Source organism: Barbus barbus (genome assembly GCF_936440315.1).
Source record: "Barbus barbus genome assembly, chromosome: 38".
Lineage (NCBI taxonomy): Eukaryota > Metazoa > Chordata > Actinopteri > Cypriniformes > Cyprinidae > Barbus > Barbus barbus.
Genome location: NC_136716.1, coordinates 17689201 through 17707833, shown reverse-complemented (window position 1 = coordinate 17707833; position 18633 = coordinate 17689201). Strand labels below are relative to the sequence as shown.

Sequence of the window (18633 nt, the reverse complement as noted above, 5' to 3'; positions counted from 1 at the left end):
CTTGCTTTGTGTAAAATTGTTATGTGTGTAAATTAGTCATTATGTTATGATATTGTAGGTCAAGATGGCGCACCATGATCCAGAGTGAGTCATGGCGTCCCTCGAGTCCACAAAACAGCAGCATGCATGGCCACTTTTAAGCATGGACTTAACTGCTTCTAATACAGAGGGAGAACTGCATGGACTTTACTTTAAACAACACGTTATATTCATGAATTAATCAAATGAGTATTATATTCCATTTATATACTTTGTTTCGAGGTTTAAAGCGAAATATTTGTTGGTAAAGACGACCTAATGAGTCTTTCAGGTAATCCATATTCATCCGCTCTGAGGTCCTGCCTCACGCGCAGCGAAGGGAGCGGAACCCGGATGGAACTGTCATGGCTGCCGTCGCCGACCTGCCAGTCTAAAGAGAAAAAAGAGGTAAATTTCTCCAAACTGCGCTTATTTAAAACAGCAGTATTAATTAAGACATAATGGCATTTAATTCAACTATAACGGTGACTTTTTTGAGTAGTGTGCTCCTGCGTTGACTTCTTTGTTTTTAATCGTTTGATTACATCCAGCGTGGGTGGGGGCGACTTGCTTTATTTTTGTTGATGTGGATAAATAACATGGCTTATGAGTGAATGACTTTGAGTGACATTTGTAGACGTGTTCGCTAAGAGAGTAGCTGGATAGTCGGTGTGCATCCAGAAATGCACGGCCATAATTATCGTGTTGAGTCGATTGACAAAGCACTTCCTTTAGTTGAATGTGCATTGTGCGAATCCGCGCAAAGTTGGTGGATGTCAACTTCATTTAAATAACCGACTTTAATCATTCGCAGATGGACGACTTAGTTGTTGAGTGTTGCTAGTTTGTTTGATGTTTTTAAAAAGTTTGTGCATCTGTGGAGTGATTGTGAAGTAATGAATTCCTGGTCAAAAGTTTGGCTAATATAGCATTTGAGGAAAACGAGTAACTTAGAGATAAATCAACTCTGTTTGTGACAAAGATGTGCATGAGATTACGGTCATGCTGATGAAGTTCACACTTGTTTACATATGAAATTATGTGCCATGCATCACTTCATATCTTAGTTACACCCACTTTCTAACAGTGTTTAGTGTTTTCCTTCATTCTAGATTATAAAAAGGTGTATGGAGGTCATCATACAAATATGAATCAATTTAACCTGAGTATTTAGATAGACCAGTTAAATAAATGTATCTTCTAAAGTTTTAAATAAGTCACAGTTCATCAAACTTCTTGCTTGGTTAACAAGATCTAATAGAAAATAACACACTTTTTTTTTCATGTGATGTAAAAATACTTTTAAATCTTAATTGATACGGTGAATCAATAAGTTAATACTTAATGTTATTAAAAATTTTAAACATTAGTTTCTGGATTCCCCGCTGTCCACACATTTGACTAATGGCACGTTTATATGTGCAATCTTAAACTACATTAATAATAGACCCTTTGAATATTTTGTTTTAAAAATTCTGTGTATTATGAGGTTTCACATGCTTGCTTGCAAACTTGAATTAAACTGTTGTAGTAATGAACCAGTTTACACCAGCCATGTAAAAATGATCACATGAAATCAAGACAATTTTCACTTTCATTATACAGTTTGAAAACTATGTGTAAAGTATATCAACAACTCTCTTACCCTTGACTCAAAAGAAAATTTTGATCACAACCAATTGTACTGATTGTTGTAGAATTGTTTGAATCACAACATATTTGTCAAATCTTTACAAAAAAATGTATATATTTGATTTGATGGGTATTGACGTATTTAGACATTGTTACATTGTACAGACTGAGTTAGAATTTCTCATAGTGAGATACTAGGCATTTTCCCTACAGTAAACAACATTTAATTTATTAAATAATATTAGAGCAGTTGTTAGGTGACCCAAATACATTTGTGACATGGAATCATTACATTGCATCCATTTATCATCTTGGAAATAAAAATAGATATTTTGCATTTCTAATTTTGTGTAAAAAAAAATGTCCTCCTAACATTTGGCAGTTCAATAATGAGTCAAGACACAAATATGTAAGAAATTTGCATTTGGAATGTCTTCCTCTGGTTCATTCTTTACACTGGAGTGCTATATTCAGCATTGTAAACAGTGTACTACTCATTTTGGAAAATGTAGGAAACCATGCATGTATTTACAGAACATTGGCATGCCATACATAGTATACAAGCTATGAACCGCAGCAGTAATAGGTGTGGTATGATAGTATACTGTTCTGAACATCTCTGAAACACACAAATTATATGGAAATCTGCAGAATGCTCCACAGACTTTCACAGAATTTGTAGAATATTAAAAAAATTGATAGACCTAAATCCACATGGGCTCATAATATTTTCATAGAAATGCTTTTATGACTAAAAGCTTTTTATACCTCTTATTCAGTATACAACTTAAAGGCTGCTTAGGCTATAGTTTTTTAGCATGTAAGGAATTGAGGTGAATGGCGTTGAAATATGTCTGTCCTTCTTTCTTGATGGAAATGCCAAGACAACCAGCTTTAAAAGCAAAATGATGTAGCCTGTCATTTTTTAAACAAATACTAGTATTGCAAAGCGTATACACTCAACATGTTGCATTAAATTAAAGCATAGTAGCTTTTACTAAAGGGGTAATTTTCCTTAAATGCTGTAAACATTAATTGTGCAGTAGTATTATTTCCATATTACAATATAATAATGCTTGTTTCTTTTTTTAATATTGCAGAAGCCTTTATTCTAAAGCATGGAGGTTGACCTGATGACATCAGATGATCCCCCTGAAAGCCATGACCTGAGCCAGGATGATAACACCTCATTGGACCACACTTTGCCTCTCGATTTGGCACATCAGCTTCCAGAGACAGCCTCTTGCAATGAACATTGTGACCAAGATGAAACACCCCCTGAGGAGTCAGCCACTGAAAATCTTCACACAGATGGCAAAGCTTCTGGAAAGACTCCATGTAAGATGCAGCAGGGTGCAGTCTTCTCTGGAAAAATACTGAGTTTTTGTTGCTCTGAATGCAAAGACGACACCACTTACAGCCCTAACGACTTGCTGAAGCATTTTCAAGGAACACACAAGGGGACTCTTCCAACTTATCCTTGTGATCTGTGCTTGTTTGTCACCAATGAATTCTCATCTCTTCAGCGACATCGCATCGGACATCGAAACACTTTGGTCACGTGTGAGATTTGCAACGATGGGGTGCAGTATTCGCTTCTTTTGCTCACCAGGCACTTTACCAACTGCCACAGCCGTAATGGACAGTTTCTCTGTAAAAAGTGTGAGTTCTCCACCAGAGATGCAGGAACCTTTGTTCAACACATCCATCATCACAACGAACGTAATCACAAATGTGTGAAATGTCCACATACTAGCTCCACACAAGGGGAGCTACAGAGGCATAACATGGTGCATTCTGGGACTTTTCCTTTCTCTTGTCAGATTTGTGGCTATAGTGCAGGTCGCAGAGATTATCTGAGCAAACATCTCACTGTGGCACACGGTGAGGAAATGAACAAGTGGAGAAATAATGAGGACAGTTCTGGAGTTAATTCACCTGGATTAAAACGGTTGCTTAAAAAGTCTCCTCCAGTCTCCTCGCAGTGGATACCAAAACGTAACTCAATTCCTGGTGTAGGTCTGCTTGATCATAACGGCAGGTTGTTTAATCCTGAAAAAACCTTGGAGGATACCCAGCAGTTCCTTGAAAGAGCAGTTGGGGTTAAAAAAGAGAGTGTTAAATGGACAAAGTCTCCCCTAAAAAGTGAGCCGCAAACTTTACACCTCATTCCATCAACAACGCCACAACCAAAGTTACAAGAGCATGAGATTAGTCCAGGACTTCTGAATTCAACCAACAGCAATGGACTGACTGTCCTTATGGTGAAAAATAAAATTTCTATTCCACCAAACTGCACCACTAAAGTCATGGGCTTTAAGATGGTAGATGGTAAAAAACATTTAGTTCTAAAAGTCATACCGACAAAACAAGAGGAATCCACTGAAAATGAGGTTTCTGATTCACACCTTGGTGACGATGAAGATAAAATAACCAGAAGCCCCTGCACTTCATCCTCACCAAGCATAGGATCTCTCCTCAGTTTAGAGTCTGGAGAATCAAATGAGATATCTTCAATAAAAGATGAGTCACAGGAAGTTGAAAATCACATTGGCAACCATCTTCCCCCGACAGAGGAGCACAAAGTTAGCTTTGAGAGTGCAAGGAAAGCTAAAGCAGGGCAGGTTAATAATGACGATACTGAAATCTCGCATAGTGTTGAAGTACTGTCTACAGCATCAAAAGATGCTGCACTTTCCCTGTGTCAGAGCCGTCAATCCAATGGAAGGTCATCGCCTCATCTTCATGAGGTATCTTTTCTCTGTTCGAGTGAGAAATGCTCCACTGATGATATCCAGACAGCCAGCACACTTGTTTCAACTAAAGAGCTTTCCTCCACTGATTCTGAGGCCACACTTTCAGATTTGCAGATGGCTCAAGTAAATTCATCTAAATGTGAAGCTAAAGCGTTAGCTTCAGTTATGGATGAACCCTCAGGATCACAGCTGTCTGCTGATGAAACCACACGTCCTGATGCAGTTACTGATTCAAAATCAGACCTTGAAATGTCTGTAGAAGGCAAGTCCACAAACAATGATATCCTGAAACCTAAACTTCCATCAAAAACAACTGTAGATGCAACATTTTCAGTGATGTTGGAAGAATCTCTTATCCAGGAACCATGTGAGAATAGCACTGAACCAAACTTCCCTATTAAAAGTCCTGTCAAAAAGACCATCTTTGATTTAGGGACTAAAGAAGGGCAGGATTCTGATTCTGACAAAGTTGAGACCTTATGCAAGATGATTGACATTAAGACCTCTACCGCAGAAGTTGGAGAGAGCTTTCAGTTTTTCCCAAATGCTCATTCTGACTCGAGTGAGACTCCAGCCTCAGGCAGTAGTGTTGTAAAGTCCTCTGAAATAACTAAAAACAAAACCACAGAGGCAAACGCACAAAATGAAACTAGTAAAAGTGCATCAACTGAAGCCAAAGATAGTAACGCAGAAGTTGAAAATAACTTGCTCAATTCCCCAAGTCAAGAGGTCTTTAGTTTCCACAATTATTCTAAAGACACTTCCGGGAGCTCTCCTGATTCATTGCTGCCTGAGGAAGACTCACCGCAGGGGCTGGAGGAAGAAGAGTGCGAGGAGGATTTTGGTGATTGGAGCTTAACTCTGCCAGTATCACCTCTTCCAACTGAAGAAGATAGCAAGGGAGGGGCTAATGAGAGTGATCTGGTCTCTGAAAGTAGAGAGAAAGCATTAGAGAGAGTGTCAGATAGTGATATTGAGGTCGATGAGTGCATAGCTACTGTCGATGATTCACTCATGCCTGTGCTTCCAGAAAAAGGAGAAGCAGCTTGTTCATCAGCACGAGAGAAGAAACAAGAAGGCATCACCTTTGCGAGCGAGAACACCACAGCAAGCGTGAATAGTGCGGCTGTTTTGGGCAAGATACTTGAAAAGCACTCAGACGCCATAATCAGCCAGCAACTTGAGAAAGATAGAATGAGGTCTTCAGCAACAGTACAAGAAACTGCTAGACCGACCAAAACCACACTTCGGATCTTGCAGACACCTGAAGGAAAACAGCAGATGTTCCTTCAAACTACAGACACTCCATATGCCGTGCCAGTTCAGCTGAAAAGTGGAGCTGGGTTCAAGCTAATTACTAAGTCCTGTTCCCCCAAAATTAATGTGTCTTATGTGAAACCTGGGATTGAGATGGCCAGCAAGGCTACGGGAGTAGCTCTCACTTTAAACGGAGGCAGAATCGGCATGTCTGCACAAAGTTCAAATCTTGAAACAAAAGGTCAAGCATCTGCACAGATGGCACCAAGTGGCAGTGGAAACCGCTACTTTGTCAATGCTTCTGCTTTTAAAACATCTCTTCTCTTATCAGGTGCTGTCAAGTCCTCATCCGGAGAACAGGCGACCAATGTGCCACAGACTTGTTATTTGGTTCAGAGACCACTCCCTGTTACCCCGGTTAGTAGCGAGTCAAGTGGTTCAAGTTCTAAGACTGTACTTGGAACTCGTCCTGTATTGGCCATGCCTGTGAATGCTGCAGATAAAACCAGTCCCTTGCAGGCTGGGAGACAAGCTTACTTGGTTAGATATATTTCTCCTGCCAAGTCAGGTATACTTTTAAACAATTCAGACGGGAAAACTTTGAACCAGGGCAACCAAGTGAACGATGCTGGCAAAAACAGGGTTTTCCTTAAGATATTAAGAGGTCCCAACGGCACTAGATTTCTCTCCACTGCTCCATACACCACAGCCAAAAAATCTGTATACCTTGCCACAAGCTCTCTACAGTCACCTTGTTTGTTAATGTCCTCAAATAAATCTTTAACCAATGTGTCGACAGGACTTAAAACCTCTACTAATTCACAAGGTCTCATTCATAAACTCATCCCTGCATCCCAGCTTAAACATATTCTATCCCAGTCCAATGTTCAAATCAAAAGCGGGGCTGATCACGATGTAGCATTACAGAAGTCGCCACTTGCTCCCTGTTCCATCCGTCCACGAAGCCAAAGGAAACGGATGCGAAGGGCTTTGTTTGAGGAAATGCTGGAGAGCTCCTCCAAAATGAGGAGAATCTCGAGCAAGTCGTCGGCCGAGAAAGACGCTACCTCAATTTGGGAGCCTGTTGCGAAAGATGTTGTGAGAACGCTGAGGCTCTGTCCCTTTAGCCCACTTCAAGAAATCAAATGTCCCCGGCGTAACCAGCCTGTGGTTGTGCTGAACCATCCGGATGCAGACATTCCTGAAGTTGCCAGCATCATGAGGTCAGTGAACAAATACAAAGGTGAAGTTCTCAAGGTGGCACTGTCCCAAAATACAGTTAAAGCCCTGTCGGAGTCTCCAAGGACACTTTCAAAGCAGAATGCTTCCAATGGCAGTGGGGGTGAAAGATCAAGGCCAGTAGGAGGTGCTGTTCAAGAGAGATTCATACTGAAACTGAAGTTAAAAAAGACTAGCAGAAATAAATATGAGGTGGTGAGGTCCTCATCTGCTGGTTCAGAGCAGCAGTTGACATTTTGTTGCTGGTTTTGCGGCCGAGTTTTCAACAACCAAGAGGACTGGATTGGCCATGGTCAACGGCATCTAATGGAGGCAACAAGAGACTGGAATAAGCTGTTCTAATGCAACTAGAAGAGCCCCTGGATTGGGCCAAATGCCATCCATCATTGTAGAAAACAGATTTGTTTTTTTAATATTTTCTTCTTTTTTTTATAGTACAGTAAGATAACAGTTAACCTGTTGATATTATTTTTCCATAGATTTTTCTTCAGAATCTTTTAAAGGGTATAGTGTAATAGAGAAGAGTTTGGTACCTGAAACAAGTTTGTATGTAAATAATTTTCACCCTTGTATATTTAAATCAAAACCCTCGAGTGTGTATAGAACGGAACTGTGAAAACTGGACACACTGTATGTTTATGGTGCAAGCAGAAAGATCACTGGTATAAGATGGTGCTGTCTCTTATAGACCTCTTTTATTGCAGACAATTGAATTGAATTCTCAGGTAATTCCATCATTTTTGAATGAATGAGTGAATGGTCCAGTTTATAAAAAAAAGTAATCTGTGTTTGATTGTAGATTTTTATGTACCATCTAAGTACAGTTTAAGTTGGCTACATTGTCATACCTACATCACTGAACCAATTTTAATTTCCAATTAATGTCCTTTGGATCTTTTCAAAGAAATCAAATTTGATTTGCAAATTTTAAAGAAATAGTTCACCCAGAAATAAAAATGGCCTTTTTCTCACCCTCATGTCATTCCAAAACCGTACAGCTTTTTCTTATGTTAAACACAAAAAAGCTTTCTGAAAACTGTATCACCAGTTTTATCCATGCAATTGAAGTCAATGGGGTCTAAAACATCAGACCCCGCTGAATTTCATTCTGTGGACATTTTTTTAAATATCTTCATAAAGGTTTGATGTGACATGAGGGTGAGTAAATGATGATTGAATTTTAAGGGTGAACCCTCCCTTTAAATATTATTTAGGAATTGTGACACACATGATATTGCCTAAAAACATGCCCAACTGGTTCCTGTGGAAACCATCCTGTTAAAATGTTGTGTGCTTTGAGGTGGTTTGCCATTAATACGCAGTATTTGTTCTCATGTTGTTTATTTGGGTCAGTTTCATGTTTCGCTGGTACCATGCATCTCCCTTCATTATGTCAGTTCAGACCCGGTGTCATTTCAGTAGCAATAATGGACTTTATAATGCTGTAGTTGGAATTTTTCTCTGTAAAGATATTCTGAACCTACATCTGTCAGTTATGGCTTTGGTGCTTTTGTTGTCCTTTTACTTATTTGAAATGAAGTAATGTACTATTATGCTTTACTATAAAACATAAAACATGACGTATTGAGATGCAAGCCAACAAACCTCAAATAGCCAACCAAACACTAACTGTATTTTCGTTTCTGTGATACTTGAGTGCCTCATTCTGCCTCAAAGTTTTAACAAGAGGGTCTGTTTTTCCATGGTAAAGTCCAGATTTGTAAGATTCTTGTGTGCTTAGTAGAGTTCAAAGATTGAAAGTTGTGACCTATTTATCCTCGCTACATTGATTTTTGTTTTCAACTGATTTATAAACCACAAAATTAGGAGTTGAGGTTTCAGACACTATATTCTCATTGATAGCCCTAATATCAAGTCTTTTCAAAATGGGTTTGTTTCATAGAAACAATTGGTTGAAAGTTTAAAACTTATCAAAACACAGCTGAGATGGTTATTTGAATTATAACATTCAATATATCCTTTGCATTAAAAGCACGGTTTACTAGAAATTTAATACAACTATTGTTTTAAATGTCAACACTGTCCAGAGCTGACGGTGTACTCAATGGTGCTTTTAAATCTATGTGAGTTTGCTCATTTTTGAGGATTATAAAAAGATAATTTCTTGTTAAATATAGATAAACACCCCACAAGTGCTCCGATCTGCCACACTTAAGTCTCCCCGAGAGATCTCTGTAACTGTTAGGACAATGTCTTCATTTGTCTGTGTCCATTAATTGGTCTTTGTCCATTGTGCTTGAAAGAAGCTTTGATGGCAGAGAGGTAATAATCCATCCTTGATTTAAGTAGCTAGTGTTCAGAGTTTTATAGTTGTCCGAATAAATCAGTGGATTTTCTGAAGCTTTACTTTCCCATGTTCAGTCATTTAACTTTGTTTCTAACATGTGAGAACTATGTTGTTGGCCTATAAAGTTTTATTTTCAATATTCACTCAGTATGTTTGTCGCCCTCTTTGTGACACGACAATCACTGTTATACATGTGAAGTAGTGGAACTATTTATGCAAACCATAACATTTGACTAATATTCAGCTCAAATGGACCAGCTTGAAACAAGTATGTCACACCATGAATGAGCAAAAATATAGTCCTCACTCAGACACCTGTCAACCAAATAATGTTTGTCCTCAAGCAAAAACGTTCTTCCTTGTTGTAATGCCCATGTCACACAGGTTTTATTGGGATCTGAGAGACAAGTTTATTTTTTTATGCTAAGTGCCTAAAATGTGATGCACCAGGTTGACACTATATTGTACTGTATTTACCTCCTTGCAGTTCCTTCTTTAATAAATGTAAATACCTTTGAAGAAGATGGTTATTTTTTATGACTAAAAATTCTTGACACTTTTATCACCCTTGGCACTTGTATGTTAATTTAAATCTGGTCTGGCAGGCAGATGTTGTAAGGGATCACTCACCTCTAGATGGCAGTATTGCATTAGGTTAGTAAAATAGCATTGTCTTTATAATGCAGGGCTGTCCAAACTCGGACCTGGAGGGCTGGTGTCCTGCAGAGTTTAGCTCCAACCCTAATTAAACACACCTGAAGCAGCTAATCAAGCTCTTACTAGGAATACTAGAAGCTTCCATGCAGGTGTGTTGAGGCAAGTTGGAGCTAAACTCTGCAGGACACTGGCCCTCCAGGACTGAGTTTGGACAGCCCTGTATATTGTCATGCAGAAGGTGTTTTACTGGCACATTGGCATAATATTGACTTCATTGGTATTCAGCAGTATGGTGCAAACACAGGCATTTTTCCTCTGGCAAGAAATGTATTCTCTACATTTTTGTGGCGTCAGCTACACTTCTATGGAATTCACAATAGAGCAAATGTATGTTTATCAATGCCATTTTTGCTGTTTGGTCTGAGATTATTAATCCAATAGTATAATTCATTCACTTTATTTGCAAATATTCACTAATGTTGCAGATGTACAACTGATGAACTCTTTCAGAGATCTTTATGCCAATCTGTGAGCTACTGTATGGTAATATAATTCATACATCTCTCACAGGACAGCAGCTTCTAACTGCAAAGTTTACTTTTATTGCATCATTTAGTACTGTACATTCACTAATCACTTTAATGTTCTTATATTTGCTAGCCACAGTTTAGTAACCCTAAACTGAATAAAAATTGTATGTCAGTTTGTTGAAAAATATAAAACCATTGTTTTGGTCAACATGTGTAATAATACTTTTTTTACATTAATTTAAAATATAAAAAATTCCTTCAATATATATAGTTGTCATTTGCCTGGATGTATGCAAGTATAGTGTTTTTTTAATGAACATGAATAAAATATAGAATGGCATTGATAAATAGAAATATACAAGTTTTTAAGCAAGGTATTAGTTAAATATCTCTTCTAATAAAATGTGGTTTCTTATTATTCCAACAAATGTCTGGGCCTTTTCATATATTCCAATGACAATGGCCTATTTTGTGCAGAGAGTCATGCTATGTTATGTATCAAATGAAACATGAGAATCTATATATGTATAGAGTTTAACAGTACATGACACTCCAAATGAATGTATTTATTTTCCTATTTTAGATGCTGTCCCATACACACTCTAATTTACCAGACCATGGTTCGGCTTTCACCTTCATTCTCATAAAGGCTAAGTCATGATAATGAGGGCAAAATCTTTACCCAGGCTATGATTTGCCGTGAGTCATTATCCTTTGTCACTATGAGGATATTTGTGATAAATGGGGTATTGAAGAGATGTATAGGGGAGACTTATAGCCTCATGAGTGGATCACATAATATCCATAATCAAACAGATCCCAGATCTGTGACTGACTGATTAGTTTGGGATCAACCAATTGATACAAAATCCGTGGACCCTCACTGAGCAGGAAAGTGAGAGACATGTCCACCTGCTTTGACAGGATTTAAATAGGTCAGGCTTGTACCAGAGCTGTCTGCAGACTGCCTCTGACTTCCTGCCATTGAAGTGGTTCAAGCCATGAAGTGGCCTGCGGGAAAGAGAGATGGCAGCCCATTCCTTCAGAAATGAAGCATTAACACACAAAGATGAGAAAAGGAAGGAAAAAGAGGAGGATAGCACTGATTAAGCTATTGTTATACAGTCATCATTGCGTTATTTAACAGAATATGCTATTTTAGTATATATATCTACAGGTCCTTCTCAAAACATTAGCATATTGTCATAAAGTTCATTATTTTCTGTAATGTACTGATAAACATTAGACTTTCATATATTTTAGATTCATTACAACACAACTGAAGTAGTTCAAGCCTTTTATTGTTTTAATATTGATGATTTTGGCATACAGCTCATGAAAACCCAAAATTCCTATCTCAAAAAATTAGCATATTTCATCCGACCAATAAAAGAATGGCCATTATGTTCATTTATGCACTCAATACTTGGTCGGGAATCCTTTTGCAGAAATGACTGCTTCAATGCGGCGTGGCATGGAGGCAATCAGCCTGTGGCACTGCTGAGGTGTTATGGAGGCCCAGGATGCTTCGATAGCGGCCTTAAGCTCATCCAGAGTGTTGGGTCTTGCGTCTCTCAACTTTCTCTTCACAATATCCCACAGATTCTCTATGGGTTTCAGGTCAGGAGAGTTGGCAGGCCAATTGAGCACAGTAATACCATGGTCAGTAAACCATTTACCAGTGGTTTTGGCACTGTGAGCAGGTGCCAGGTCGTGCTGAAAAATGAAATCTTCATCTCCATAAAGCTTTTCAGCAGATGGAAGCATGAAGTGCTCCAAAATCTCCTGATAGCTAGCTGCATTGACCCTGCCCTTGATAAAACACAGTGGACCAACACCAGCATCACTGACTGTGGGTACTTGACACTGGACTTCAGGCATTTCCCTCTCCCCAGTCTTCCTCCAGACTCTGGCACCTTGATTTCCGAATGACATGCAAAATTTGCTTTCATCCGAAAAAAGTACTTTGGACCACTGAGCAACAGTCCAGTGCTGCTTCTCTGTAGCCCAGGTCAGGCTCTTCTGCCGCTGTTTCTGGTTCAAAAGTGGCTTGACCTGGGGAATGTGGCACCTGTAGCCCATTTCCTGCACACGCCTGTACACGGTGCCTCTGGATGTTTCTACTCCAGACTCAGTCCACTGCTTCCGCAGGTCCCCCAAGGTCTGAAATCGGTCCTTCTCCACAATCTTCCTCAGGGTCCGGTCACCTCTTCTCGTTGTGCTGCGTTTTCTGCCACACTTTTTCCTTCCCACAGACTTCCCACTGAGGTGCCTTGATACAGCACTCTGGGAACAGCCTATTCGTTCAGAAATTTCTTTCTGTGTCTTACCCTCTTGCTTGAGGGTGTCAATGATGGCCTTCTGGACAGCAGTCAGGTCGGCAGTCTTACCCATGATTGCGGTTTTGAGTAATGAACCAGGCTGGGAGTTTTTAAAAGCCTCAGGAATCTTTTGCAGGTGTTTAGAGTTAATTAGTTGATTCAGATGATTAGGTTAATAGCTCGTTTAGAGAACCTTGCTAAAAATATGCTAATTTTTTGAGATAGGAATTTTGGGTTTTCATGAGCTGTATGCCAAAATCATCGATATTAAAACAATAAAAGGCTTGAACTACTTCAGTTGTGTTGTAATGAATCTAAAATATATGAAAGTCTAATGTTTATCAGTACATTACAGAAAATAATGAACTTTATCACAATATGCTAATTTTTTGAGAAGGACCTGTATATACAGTGCCCTCCAAAAGTATTGGAACAGTAAAGACAAATTGCTCTGTTGGCTGTGGAGTCAAGACATTTACAAATATGATTAAAAGATGAGTATGAGACAAAACTAAAGAATGTCACATTTTATTATTGGGTGATTCAACACATAGATGTTTTACCAGCTAAGAACTTCAGCACTTTCAGAGTTTCATCCCTCTATCTGATGTGAGCATAAGTATTGGAACAGTTGCCTCACAGGTCTTTCTAAGTGATCAGCTGTGTCCTGTTGCATTAATTCTTCAGATATTAAAAGCAGGGAATGTGTCGTATCAGTTATATCCATTACTTCTGTATTCTGAATCTTGCAATCGATGATGACACACACAAACCAGGATGAAGACGAGGGAGCTGACTTTGAGAGAAAAGCAAGCAATTTGGATGCTAAAAGAAAAGAGGAAGTCAGTTAGAGCTCTAGCAAAAACAAAAGGGCATGGAGAAATCAAGAGTTTGGAAACCACCAGCAGCCAACAACGACCTGATCAGCTGAGAAAACAACAGTAGTTGATGACAGACAAATCATAAAAGCTATGTAAATGAACCCTAAAAGATGTGTCTGTAAAATCACCAACAACTTCCAGAAAGGGTGATGCTCTGACAATTTACTGTCCTCAGGAGACTTTGACACAGAATTACAGATGCTACACAGCAAGATGCAAACCTCTGACCAGCACCAAAAATAGAAAGGCAAGATTAGAGTTTGCAAAAAAGCACAAAGGTGAGCCAGAACAGTTTTGGAACTGTGTTTATGGACCGATGAGACAAAGACAAACCTTTATCTAAGTGATGGGAAAGCAAAAATGTGGAGAAAAAAAGGGAACTGCAATGATCACAAGCATACAGCCTCATCTGTAAAGCGTGGTGGAGGTGGTGTCATGGCATGGGCATGCATGGTTGCCTCTGGAACAGGTCCTCTCAACTTTACTGATGACTTAATGAATGATGACAGTAGCAGAATGAATTTGGAAGGGTACAAAACCATCTTGCCTACCAATATTCAAGAAAATGCCACCAGATTCATTGGGAAGTGCTTCATATTCCATCAGGACAATGACCCCAAACACCCTGCCAGTTCAGTCAAGGAATTTATAAGGGCAAAGAAATGGAAAGTCTAATATTGCCCAAGTCAATCTCCAGATTTAAATCCGACTGAACATGAATTTCACCAGCTGGAGAGGACTCCACAGCCAACAGAACAATTTTGTCTTTACTGTTCCAGTACTTATGGAGGGCACTGTATGTAATGTATTTTGAAATGGAATTATTATTAAATACCAGTAAAAATACCAGCAACAAGCCACTCTGAGTTTTCTGCCCAAACTTACCTGTGGGTAAATTTTCGATTTAAAATATATACATCTTTCTCTCTCTTTATATATACCCTACACATATATAGATATATCTTACCTCATGTGACATCATATGGCCAAGAATCGCTTAAAAAAGAACCATCCTTAAATTTTAAGCAAAGAAAGCTATTTATAAGACACCTGTCCACGTATCCAGCTCACCACACTGTTCTATTCCAGTCCTGTGCCTTCCCCCACCTATGGATCTATTTATCCTCCTTCCTCTTCGGTACCTCGTTTTCACTGCTTCCTCCACCTCCCACTCTCTCTGATAGTATGTCATCTGACTTGAGTTGTGCGTTCTGTCCATTACCACTCAAACCATACCAGAACATCAGGGAGTAAGCGTACGCCTGCCTCTATATAAGGCTCAAAATAAATAGGTCACACCGTCCCTTGAAACTCTAAATAAGTAATGTCAAAGGGTGAAGTAATTGTAATTTTGTAGTGGTGCTCAAACACTGAGAACTATCCAAGTGCTGTGGACTGACTGTCATATAATGACTAAGCAATGTTTGATTGAGTCACCTAAATCTGAAATTGCGACCAACTTTTCTTTCCAATCAAGGAAGAGATGTCATTAAAAAGGGGAGAGGCACTGATATTTTTGCTTAATGATGAGGTCACATGAATGTAAAAAAGTAATTATGTGCACAGATAAATAATTTACAATAAATTTCATGAGTCATTTTTTATTAGTAATATTTTGTCTTTAGCAAAACAATTTAAATATAGTCAACATTTTTTATAGCCTAAAATGTTAATTTAACTAGCCTAAAATGTTAATTTAACTAAAAGTACATCAAATTTATTTGACTGAAGAAAAATTTTAGTTCACAAGACGTCAGTGCAACAATGAAATAAAAGAAAAAAGGATTTGAAAGCACAAGGACTGATCGCATAAACATTAAGAACTTTGAAAAGTAAAACACTGCAAGCATGTCACACATGAAAATGCATATTTTAGAGATTAAAAATCTGGGGGGGGGGGTCTTCTGAAGTCAATCAATGCGTTTGTGTAAGAAAAATATTCCATAATTAAAACTTTATAAAACGTAAAAAAGCTTCCACTGACTGTCGTACTCATGAGAGTGGTGTTTTAGCAGATGACGTTGGCTGAAGGCGTAGTGGGCAAGCGCAAAACAAAACAAAACAAAACACCAGTCATGAATTAAAAGTACAAAACAAAAATTTGTAAAGAAAAATGTCGGAGGATTTCGATATAAGCCGAGAGGAGACTGGTTTTCCTTTGATTGAAACAATAGGGTAATTAAATCATGGGGTCATTTTTATTTTTGGGTGAACTATGCCTTTATTTAATTAACCCGTTAACTTCCTTGTTCCACAACAGTATGTTTTAAATAGAATCGTTAAATTATCGGCACAATGCACATATTTCATCCTCGTTATCGAACAAACAAAATACTTTCCTTAAGATTAACCCCTCCAAAGTTTTAGTAAAAAATGCAGGTTTATCAAACATCAACTGACACAAAAACTACCTGATCTGATTCTGTCAGGCCTGTAATCTCAGTGTTGAAATCCAACAGCAGATGGAAGCGAGGAGTGCAATGCTCGTCTAGTATCATTTTAACAACACCTGGTGGGTTACTCAGTGAACGCAACACTGCTTAAATCCCATTTAGCTGTGTGAATTCATTGTTTAGCTTGAATGCTTTTTGCCGTTTGTCTTCCACTTTAACGAATGGCCTACGTTTGCTCCTTAATTCTTCTCCTTTTCTTGTTGATTTGAATTCTTACACGTTTCTAAGTAGACTTAAGACCTCTTCAATTAAACATAAAGGGGGTTTTTTTCTGTTTCGAGAAGTCTACTAGTCACAACCTCAAGAAACCTTGTGGGCAACTAAGTGTTGCAGCAAATGTTCAGTATGAAACATTGAAAAGTTTCCAAGCGTGTGCCAGTGGTAACCTCTCACAGCTGTTTAGTTGGAAGGCTAAAAACTCCTTTACAGGTTGAGTAAGGACATGCTGGCAGTTCTTCATCATCTGTTGGTTCCTACAGTTCCGAGATGATGTCAGAATCCTTGACAACAGAATGCGTGAGCAGGGATCAGCTGCAGAACGGGGAGGACTGATGAATAAACAATCGTCCAGGCCCTGCAGCTCTGAAGACTGTCAGCAAGAGCTGAGACGCAGGCACGATAAGTACACGCCCGACTCAAGGCGAAGTTGATGCCTTTTCTTCCTGCCGAATTCAGGAATGATTTTGACAAAGCGCACTGGCCTTCACACAACACTGCGAATGGACGGAATGAGAAATAGATCTAGTTAGGGAAGCACTCAGCCAACTTTGGGCATTATGCATTGCATTTTCGCTCACTACTTTGAAGCCTCTGAAAAGAGAGCAAGAGAACAGGACCACAGCATCAGGTGATAAAATACATTTATTGAAAATTGTGACAAATGTAAAAAAAAAAAAAAAAGGCTTTGGGTCAGGTCAGAGCACATGTACTGACCAAAAAATGTCTGCAGTTTTTCATTTGCTATAAATGAAAGGTGGGTCGTGTGGGTAAAGATTAAGCACAACACATGGTAAATCAGGCAGCTAGAAATTTCATTTCCAAGTATTCAAGAGAGGGCTTGATAGTATCCATGTGCTACACATCTGAAGAAAGCATGGGTTGGCAGCTGAAGGGCAATTTGAGTTATATTGAGAAATTTGTATACACATACATATATACATATATATATATATATATATATAATTTTAATTGGATGGTGAAACACTCTGGGGTCAACAGCCAATATTAATTTCATGCAAATGTATATCTTGTGTAGTTGTAAATGCAACATGATCCCTGAGCTCACAAAGACACCCAACATAAACCACATAAGGAATCTTCCAAATGTTTCACATTACTCTTCGTTTGGCATTCTGATTAAATAATGCCACATATTATTAAGAACAAAATTAGACAAATATGATCACATGGTAGTCAAAAAATTAATTACCCCTTAAAAATTGAAATAGATACATGTAGCTATTGGCATATTTCAAGTGTGATCATGTGTTTATCTCCATTTAAATTAGGAATAAAACAGAATATGCACTCCAAATCATATATTAAGTTTTAAAAAGACAGTTGCATCTGCGCCAATTTATATACTGTAAATCGGGTGTGCCAATTTAAAACTATTAAATGAAGAATAAATAGAATTTAATAAATAAATCACATATTAATTTCAATGAAATGTAAAAATTCTGGTAATTTGCTCTCATGTGTCATTGAAATGGCTATGCAATTTAGTGTTCAGATTCCATTTTATTCTTGATTTACTTGTTTTGAATCAACGTGCCTGATAATTATTTACAATATGAGTTGGCAGAGACACATTTTTTTCCTTTTTGTCTTCATTTACTCACTGCTCGTTTGACAGATGAGCTTCCATTATGTTAAATCAGACAATTATTGTGAGCAAGGTGAGTTGGCACAGTGATATAAACTGTAAATGAGAATCCTTTCTTCTAATGTAGAAAGCGAAGCCCTCCATTTTTTGTTTTTTTTTTGCCTCAGAATAAATAAACGAGTGTTTCCAGTAAGCTATGCATGTTCCTGTCAATCACATGAATATATGTAGCTATATGTTGCTCGTTAGGCATGTAAATGATTGTTTCCTACATTATGGTGAGCATGCTTTAATGCATTAGTGCAACATAAGACTTTTGATAAATGCAAAACTAATACGTTCTGTAAGGCCATTGATTTGAACTGATATGCGCCTCATTGTCAGTAACTAAATACTGTATGTGCATACATCACATGTGCAGTTCAAAATGTATTCTGACTGGGCACCTCTCTTCATGATTTGTCACCATGGAAACACAGGGAGCCTATTTGTTTGATGTTTTTATATCTGTAGATGAAATGACAGCTTAGTTGTGACAACCACACACCATTATCCACATAATCACAGACTAATTCGTACTTTGGGGTAGATCTCAGTTTTAAGAGTTGCATTTTAATTATTATACTGTTTGGCACATATACTGTAACACATATATGTTCATCAATAAATCTTATTTTCATTAGTGAGAATTCACAGTTTTCCTTAAAAGTAAAAATCTAATTAAGTGCTGGTGTTTTCACACTTGGCGATCCATTT

General features: G+C 38.2%; 1 protein-coding gene across 1 annotated transcript; it reads left to right on the top strand.

Annotated features, from left to right (window-relative positions):
- The first annotated feature begins 345 nt into the window (after positions 1–345).
- On the top strand, positions 346–9721 carry LOC306857926 (zinc finger protein 518A-like). Its single transcript, XM_079398205.1, has 2 exons — positions 346–426; positions 2751–9721. The coding sequence occupies exon 2, from the start codon at positions 2769–2771 to the stop codon at positions 7242–7244; it is 4476 nt and encodes a 1491-aa protein (XP_079254331.1). The 5' UTR covers positions 346–426; positions 2751–2768; the 3' UTR covers positions 7245–9721.
- The last annotated feature ends 8912 nt before the right edge of the window (positions 9722–18633 follow it).

Bases quoted from the DNA above. Each gene is read 5' to 3' on its own strand.
- LOC306857926 (XM_079398205.1), top strand. From the start codon at position 2,769: ATGGAGGTTGACCTGATGACATCAGATGATCCCCCTGAAAGCCATGAC.